The sequence below is a fragment of the Pollicipes pollicipes genome, unplaced genomic scaffold (assembly GCF_011947565.3).
Source record: "Pollicipes pollicipes isolate AB1234 unplaced genomic scaffold, Ppol_2.1 Scaffold_4295;HRSCAF=5057_pilon_pilon_pilon, whole genome shotgun sequence".
In the NCBI taxonomy this organism is placed as follows: domain Eukaryota; kingdom Metazoa; phylum Arthropoda; class Thecostraca; order Pollicipedomorpha; family Pollicipedidae; genus Pollicipes; species Pollicipes pollicipes.
This window is the reverse complement of record NW_023596461.1, coordinates 24536838-24545924: the sequence shown is the minus strand read 5'-3', so window position 1 is coordinate 24545924 and position 9087 is coordinate 24536838. Positions and strand designations below refer to the sequence as shown.

Sequence of the window (9087 nt, the reverse complement as noted above, 5' to 3'; positions counted from 1 at the left end):
CTGGTTCGAGCCTGTCCACCGAGGCGGTATATATAGCCAAACTGGTTCGAGCCTGCCCATCGGTGCGGTATACATAGCCGAACTGGTTCGAGCCTGTCCACCGGGGCGGTATACGTAGCCAAACTGGTTCGAGCCGGCCCATCGGTGCGGTATACATAGCCAAACTGGTTTGAGCCTGTCCACCGGGGCGGTATATATAGCCAAACTGGTTCGAACCTGCCCAACGGTGCGGTATATATAGCCAAACTGGTTCGAGCCTGTCCACCGGGGCGGTATATATAGCCAAACTGGTTCGAGCCTGTCCACCGAGGCGGTATATATAGCCAAACTGGTTCGAGCCTGTCCACCGAGGCGGTATATATAGCCAAACTGGTTCGAACCTGCCCAACGGTGCGGTATATATATAGCCAAACTGGTTCGAGCCTGCCCATCGGTGCGGTATACATAGCCAAACTGGTTCGAGCCTGTCCACCGGGGCGGTATATATAGCCAAACTGGTTCGAGCCTGTCCACCGAGGCGGTATATATAGCCAAACTGGTTCGAGCCTGCCCATCGGTGCGGTATACATAGCCAAACTGGTTCGAGCCTGCCCACCGGTGCGGTATATATAGCCGAACTGGTTCGAGCCTGTCCACCGGGGCGGTATATATAGCCGAACTAGTCGGAGCCCTCCACCATTGCGATGCATATGACCGAACCACAGCCGGCCACGACCTGACTGCGACTGCTGAATCGCTACAAGCCGCACGTTAGCACATGCGCGCCCATAATCTGACGGCTGTAAGCGGGCGGTAGGCATTGAGCAGCAAGCACAGATCACACTCAACGCCAGATAGTATCCCAGGCAGGGTGGTGGCCAATGGCTGAGCCTTGCAACGGTCAAGTCCGGGTCGGACGGACAAACAGCCATCGAAATAACTGTTCCCTCCTCAACACAGTTCATTGGATACGAATTTCAGTCGCACAGGATGGGAACATTTGCATGCGCGCACAACCCGTGTGAAGGGTATTCGCACGAGGCAAAATGTGATACGAAGATTTGCGCATGCCTTCAAAAGAATGCGAGACGTACGTAATCCTCCGTATGGTAATTTTATCCTCCGTACTTTCTGTATCCTCCGTACGCAATTATTCGTTTCACGTATCTCTAAATGCACGTGGAGACACGCGAGATGAATAGTTGCGTACGACAAAAGACAACTCGCTGCGTGCGTAGGTTCACGAGTGCAGCGTTGTATGCTTCAGTGCTTCCACGAACATGCTTTCACTCATTCTGATAGCCAGTGCGAAAGGTTTTGAGAGACCAGGACAACAAAGCGTAGCGACACGTCATCGTAATACAGACGTGGCTTTCGGAAGGACGCTCCCTGTTCGGAACAACTTCCAAAGCTTTGGCGCAAGCGGATAGCCGTAACGTTGCGTCACCAAAAACTAGTTCGAAATTTTCTCTCCTTGAATCCCTCCCCTGAGCCACTCCCTGAATTGCTCCCTGTTCCAATGTTCGTCCAGGCCATACCAGCCCACCTTATCCGAGAGTCGACAACGCTGGACACCGTCAAAGGCTTCTGACGTGTCAGCTGTCGGTGCGACAGCTGTTCGACATCGGCGGCGTGGGTCCGACCGTCGCGAAAGGACGGCTTAACCGATGGCCCACTCCTTGGTGCCCTCACTTGCTACCATATCTACCTTCCAAGCAGACTAAAAACCGCCGAACGTCCTTTGGTGTTGTTATCGCGAATGGGTGAATAACCCTTCAGATTCCGTGACATCGATCGCCAAGGGAACGGGACGCCGGGCCGAGAGCGAGACACTGATACTGGGTTGATGTTTCGCACGTGAGTGAGGAATTTATGGCAGCGGAGCACTAAAAGTGGAGAAAACTATTGCTTCGAGTTAGAACTCACCACAGGTATATTCCGGACTGTGTACGTCTTACAGTTTACCTTCATTTTTGCCAGTTGAATCACCTACGTACTGACTTACAAACCTGTGGCCCTTCCCCTAAAAATCCGTTTTCAGAGCACTTAAAAATACATGGCGATGATTATCGTCATTATGATGAGTGCAAAAAGATGCGGTACAAAGTAATGTGCTAATAATTTCGAACGTCATTCAATGCACGCCCGAAGTTCTGTGCAAATGACCATGACCAATGAACAAACGAGTTTTGCGAATACCGTGCACTGGGAACATGAGCATTTGCTTCCTAAGGAATTTTGATTTGCCATGTAAATATTTGCGAACACATCAATGTGATACCGATATTTGCAATAAGAGAACGCAACCTATGAGTATTTTTGACATATGCCGAGCACATGAAGACACGCCACATGCAGTCGCGTCCGGTGTCCGCAACCCACCATTCCAGGTGCCGTCCCACCATGGGAGTCCTGCACTAACGACCTCAAAAATGAGCTTGCACAGCTGACCTCAGCATTCTTGGCGTCTTTGTCCTAGTCAGCTGTTGCAAGTCAGCACGCTTTTTCTTGCTTGCAAAGCCTCGCCGTGCAATCCGAAGAAGTCTATCACTGTCACTGACAGCGCTGTGTTGCCCTACTCGTGTATGAACGGGCTCAGCAGGTGCGGACACTGCGGACATCCAGACTCTGAGTGTCAGGAGACGTATCAGTGCATTGAGCGGGTCCTTACTGCCCCAACAACATCGAAAAAAACGTCCGCGAGGCCTTTCACCGATCTGGGCCGCAGGCTCGCTTGGAACACCCGGCACGGGACGACGCCGTACCTGCCCCACCTCCGGCCAGGTCAGACAAGGTGACGTCACGGGGCAGAGAGAGGTAACCGGTCCAGCCCGCGGTGATCGGAGAAATGCGTGACTCACCCGGGCGCGTTGGTGACGTCACACCTCGAACTGACAGCCGGCGTGACGTCACGACACGCACTGGCTGAGAACGAACGGCGCTAGCTAGATGGCCGTCACGTTAAAGGGCTGACGTGGCGCGGCTTACCTACCAGCCATGCCGAAACCAAACACTGTGGGCGACAGCGGAACGCTGGGCGCGGCTGGTTCCGAGCACACACCGCCGCCGCCGGCCCGAGCTGTGACGTCAGCGGCCGGCCTTCCGGCCGCTCAGGTGTGCCGAGACGGCGGCGTTTCCAGCGATCGGTGGGCGGGCCGTGCGCCGCGCGCCGCCCGCCGCCGCCGCCGCCAGTCGTCACGGCGCGGGCGGCGGCGGCACACCATGCACGCGCTCCTCCAGGCGGCCGCGCTCGCGGCGGCGCTCGGTCTCGTGCTCCCCTTCAACGTGGACACGCGCCACCCGGTGATCTTCGGCGGCCCGGCGGCCGACGCCGACGCCTACTTCGGCTACACGGTGGCGTTGGTGGCCGGCACCCAGCCCTGGGTGCTGGTGGGGGCGCCGCGCGCAAACTCGACGCTCGGCGTGCACCCCGAGGTGCGCGAGCCGGGCGCGCTGTTCCGGTGTCCGGCGCTGGCGGCCGGCCCCTGTCAGGAGGTCCTGGTGGATGCGGACGGCAACGAGCCGGCACCGGACCGCTCCTACACCAGCCTGCGCGACGCCGGCTGGCTGGGCGGCTCGCTGGACGTGCAGAACGGTGCCGGCGGTCGGCTGGTGGTGTGCGCGCCGCGCTGGCGCAACCAGCGCTACGGCGGCCACCGGCTCGGCAACGGCGCCTGCTACGTGGGCAGCAACGATGCGGTCGACGACAGCTTCGAGCGGCTGGTGCCGCTGGCCGCCAAGGACAAGCAGTACACGCACCTGGTGGGCATCAACGCCTACCTGTATTCGTACGGGCAGGCGGGCGTGTCGGCGCACCTGGCGCAGGACAGCGGTGCTCTGCTGCTCGGCGCGCCGGGTGTCTTCGACTGGACAGGAACGGTGGCGCGCTACAGCCCGGCCGGCGACCTGCTCGTGCCCGACCCGTCCGCCTTCCCGGACAGGATGCGCCGCTACGACTACTTCGGCTACGCAGTGAGTTCGGGCCGCTTCCTGGCCGACGGCACGGCGGAGCTGGTGGGCGCGCCGCGCGCTGCCGCCGGCCGCGGCAGCGTCTACCTGCTGCGCCTGCCCGCTACTGAGGACCGGTCCTACGACGTCCTCTCCGAGCGCGTCGGCGACCAGCTGGGCGAGTACTTCGGCGCCGCCGTGCTGGCGGTCGACGTGAACGCGGACGGTCTCAGCGACGCGCTGGTCGGCGCGCCGCTGGCCAGTCCCGCCGGCGGGGGCGGCGACGAGGGCCGCGTGTACGTCTACATCAACGACGGCGGCGGTCGGCTGGGCGAGCCGACCCGCCTGGAGGGCGGCGCCGTCGGCGGCCGGCTCGGCACCGCGCTGGCGCCGCTCGGCGACCTTGACCGCGACGGCTACGAGGACGTGGCCGTCGCGGCGCCGTACGAGGACGAGGGGCGCGGCGCTGTGTACGTGTTCCGGGGCGGCCCCGGCCGCTTCGCTGCCACGGCCTCCCAGCGGATCGCCGCCCGCGACCTGGGTGACGCGCTGCGGGGCTTCGGCGTCAGCGTCTCCCGCGGGGTCGACATCGACGGCAACTCTCACCCGGACCTGGCGGTGGGCGCCTACGGCAGCGGCCACGTGGTGCTGCTGCGCGCCAGCCCCGTCATCGAGTTCGTGAGCTCGCTGACCTCCAGTCCCGAGCGGCTGGACATGACGCGTGACCGGTTCCAGGTGCGCGCCTGCCTGGCCTTCGGCGGCGAGGCTGTGGACTCGGTCACAGTCGACGTCGCGCTCCGTATCGAGTCTTTCCACGCACAGGGCGTCTTCAGCGTCGACGGCAGCCAGCAGCGGGAGGCAAACTTCACGCTGGAGATCAGCCGCGACGAGCCCTCCTGCCGCGTGCTGGACGTGGCGCTGCTCGCGTCCAAGCGGATCGACTACACCAAGCCGATGCAGATCAACATGCGGTACGCGGTGGCCGGCTCGGGCGCCGAGGAGGTGCGCCGCACGTTCGTTGACACGGACACGGAGAAACGTCTGGTTGATTACGAGTTCAGCACCCGGCGACGGCGGCAGATCGAGTTCCCGCAGGCGCCGCCACGCGCTGACTCCTTCTGCCCGCTCTGCCCCGTGCCGAACGTGAACCTGCCGAACCAGCGGGTGACCACGCTGAGCGTGCCGTTCTCGGTGGGCTGCGGCGCGGACGCCACCTGCCAGACGGACCTGCGCCTCTCGCACCGCTTCCTCGGCCTGTCCGGCGGCGCGTACGTGGTCGGCAGCACGGGCACGCTGGAGCTGGAGCTGGCGCTGACGAACAGCGCAGAGCCGGCCTCGCTGCCCGTGCTGACCATCGCCCTGCCGGCGGTGGTCAGCCTGCGGCGCCTGCCGTCCGACTGTCGCGAGCGCGCCGCCGGCCCGGAGGGCGTCACGCTCATCTTGTAACGTACTGCCGCACCCCGTTCTTCGACAACTCCGAGTACCGGCTGCCGCTGGTGTTCGACATGAAGGCGGTGACTGGCCGCGCTGGTCGCCTCACCTTCAACGTATCGGTGGAGTCGGCAGGCGAGGAGCTGACGCCCGCCGACAACGTGGCCAACATCTCACTGCCTCTGGTCAGCCAGGCCGACCTGGAGATCCGCGGCCGCGCACGCGAACCTTCGCTCGTCTTCGAGAACGCGCCTGTGGAGGACGAGGAGGACGGAGGCGCGAAGTTTGAGTTCGTCCAGCATACGTACCAGGTGCTGAAGTACCTGCCGACACCGGTGCCGGCGGTCAACATCTCGTTCCTGGTGCCGGTGGACGTGCTGGCAGCGGACGGCACGGTGGTGAACATCGCCCGAGTCTACCCGCCGGCGGCGTTCGTCGATAGCCAGCCGCTGACTTGCGTTGTCGAGGACGACGCGTACCTGTTGTCGGGCCGACAGCCGACTGCCGCCGGCGGCGGGAGCCGGCCAGCGGACAGCTCAGAGCCGGTGTACAGCCTGGACTCGGACCTGCAGGCTCAGGAGTCGGTGCGGTCCGGCCAGGTCGCCGCACGGAGCAGGCGTGAGGCGCCCGAGCCGCTGCCGGCGCCGGCCGCCGCCGCCGACAACTCCTCCGCGCTGCTGGTCGGCTGCGAGCCCGGCTCGAGCGCGCCGTGCGCGCGCGTCACTTGCCAGACGGTCGCCCTGCCGGAGACGAGCACGCGCGTCACCGTGGCGCTGGAACTGCGGCTGGACGTGGCGGCGCTCTCCTCGCTCGGCGTCAGCCGCCTGCTGCTCACCTCCAGCGGAAGGGTGCGCATGCTGGGCGACTCGCTGATCCCAGCCGAGCTGAACCAGCGGCCGGACGAGGCGCGCGTCACCACTGAGCTGCTCGCCGCCACACTCACCCCCGAAGAGGTGCCCACCTGGATTGTGGTGGTGGCCGTGCTGGGGGCGCTGCTGCTACTGGCGCTCATCACGCAGGGCCTGCACCTGGCAGGCTTCTTCCGGCGCACGCGGCGCGAGCAGCTGGAGCAACAGCAGGAGCAGCAACAGGAGCAAGAGGTGAAGGAGAACTTTGGCCACATGTTCATCGTGCCGGGGCCGCCGGCCGCGGCGGTCAAGTGAGCGTCGCCGGCGACATCGAGGGCGGTGCGGCCATCACCAGGGCTGTGATCAGGGACATCAGCGGAGGCGTACTCTGGCGTGCGGTGCCGTGGGACGGGAAGAGACGGGTTCGATGTCAGCGTGGGCATGCGTCTCACAAACACTTCGTTTATCATGCTTTACATTTTGTACTCGCCTTGTGCGTGAGCGGAGCGGCCCTGGACCGCGAGCGGATTCTATTGTGGCGCGTGTGTGATTCAAACGTGGTACGCGTCGCTGCGGTGAATGCCTGAGAACAGGGCGTGGTGGTCAAATCACAAGTTCTCACGTTGATTTACCATGTTATCTCCCGGTGACCGGCCGAGGCTCGCAGTCAGTCGCGCCCGAAGCCTCAGTGCGGGCCTCTGCTTGTGTTAATTGTTAAGAGCGTTTGTGTGTCCTTGAAGTGCTTCCGCATGTCGTCGCGTGATATTGCTCAATCGCATGTGCCTGCATCGTCAGCCTACGAACACGCTAGTCTATGATACCGTGTAAAATGCATTACCTGTTCTACGCGTGCGTTTGCAAGTAAGACAGTGAAGGACGAGTTCCGATAATCCCGCCAGACCGAAGGCATTTAGTTTTGATTCATTCCCGCAGCTATTCACGTTTGGTGGCAAATGAATCAGCTGTGGGAACCGAGAAATAACGCTTTCCGGTCATTATCTGCAGGCATGCTTGCTTATAGACAATGACGTTATAGGACATGGAGGCCTGCTAAAAGTGCGCTAGGTCCTGGATTCTGCATCCCAGGGTTGTGCTGGGGCTCGGCGCCTTTCACTGAAAAACAGGCACACATTAATACGCTTTCGACGAGAGTGCAGACGGGAGCATGTTGCGCGCTCCACTATGGTATACAGCACGTATAGAAGTAAACAGCTGGCACAGGTGCGACACGTGGGTGTATTCCACATCCGCTCGCCACTGCGCCGCGCATGGTGCCGGTTCCTGTTTGCGACCCGTCCAGCTGTGTCGCGTGACCGTCGTCACGGCGCCCCGTCACCGATCAAACTCCAGGTCCTGGAACTGGGCCTCGCAGCGGGCCGCGGCTAACGCGCCGGAATGGCGCTGATTCAGCGCTGCGGTCGGGCGGTCTCGTGGGCTGCCGGGGCGCCGCTGCGGTCGGAGCGGGCTCGCGGTCTCGTGGGCTGCCGCACCTCGTGCCGTGTCAGAACGCGGTCGTTCAGCGGCGGATCTGCCGCCTCGCTCACCGCGCCGCATCAGCCAGCCGCTGTCGTATGTAGAGCGCGTCGCAACATTAGACGCTGGAGTCGGGTGAAGCCAGCGTCGACCAGTCTCATTGACACTGGCCGGCTAGTCAGGCGTAGGGTCGCTCCGCATGGCAGGCCGGCGGTCGTCACGACCTGACAGGTGCCACCAGTCCCGGTGACCTAGCCGGGCAGCGCAGCTCTGCACCACAGCAGCGGAGTCTGATGACGTCACCAGTCCCGGTGACCTAGCCAGGCAGCGCAGCTCTGCACCACAGCAGCGGAGTCTGATGACGTCACCAGTCCCGGTGACCTAGCCAGGCAGCGCAGCACAGGAGCGGAGTCTGATGATGTCACCAGTCCCGGTGACCTAGCCAGGCAGCGCAGCTCTGCACCACAGCAGCGGAGTCTGATGACGTCACATCCCGTCAGGCCTTTTGTTTGCCTGTTTTTAGGGTTTGATTTATACACCAGACGGCGGAATTTACGTCGGAGGAAATGGCCGGTTCCGCGACGAATGTTTAAGACGGCTTGGCGGCTTACCTTGGTAACACGGTGAGGTCGACGAAGGTCAAGGACAAGAAGTGGCGCAGCCAAGGGGAAAGGCCTCAAGAGCCATGCCCCCCCACCCCCCCCCACCCCCCCCACCCCACCCCACCCCCCCCCCCACCCCCCAACACAAACACAGGTGGTAGGGCTCTCCAGGGCTGAAGGACACAGTGCGTTCTGGCAGTTCAAGACGCCCGTGGGGCTTCCAAACATTCAGAATCAGTCCCTGCTGCATCAATGAGATGTTGAGACTAACACGTCTCCTGATTTTAAAAAAAAACTCGGCGATTATGACGACAATGAGCAGCCCCTTGACTGAAAGCTCCCTGTTGCCCGATTTGCCCAGCTTCTGATCGAAATTCTGGCCACGCCACTGATGATGAGCACGCAGTGAGTGTGCAAGAGCCACTCGCTGGTGCCCACTTTTTCCCGGCCTGTTCTCTCTGGAGCCGAATGACTCAGACCATTACCTGCCGTGAGACGGCAAGGCCCGCTCTAGGCGGCCTTTGCTCCTAGTGATTGTCATGACCGCCGAAGTAGCCAATGCTTCTCTTAAAGCTGGTAGTCGTGCAAGGCGTGCGGAAACAGCATGTTATGGGGGCGAGCCAGTGTACGTTCGGAATAAAGTGGGCTAATGTACACAGAGTAAATTGTGGCCTGACCCGTGGATTTGCGGTACCGCGGAAGTTGGCGCCTTCCGCACAGACAGGTGGTCCGTCTACTTCTCGGCCGGCTGAAGTACCGGTCAGCGGGCCAAAACGCCAAACTGTCTGCAGTCTCGAGCGAACTCT

General features: G+C 62.1%; 1 protein-coding gene across 1 annotated transcript; it reads left to right on the top strand.

The window, feature by feature from the left end:
• Positions 1-3201: 3201 nt before the first annotated feature.
• On the top strand, positions 3202-8690 carry LOC119097334 (integrin alpha-4). Its single transcript, XM_037220381.1, has 4 exons — positions 3202-5215; positions 5353-5842; positions 6179-6488; positions 8643-8690. Exons 1-4 carry the CDS (start codon positions 3202-3204, stop codon positions 8688-8690), a joined length of 2862 nt encoding a protein of 953 aa, XP_037076276.1.
• The last annotated feature ends 397 nt before the right edge of the window (positions 8691-9087 follow it).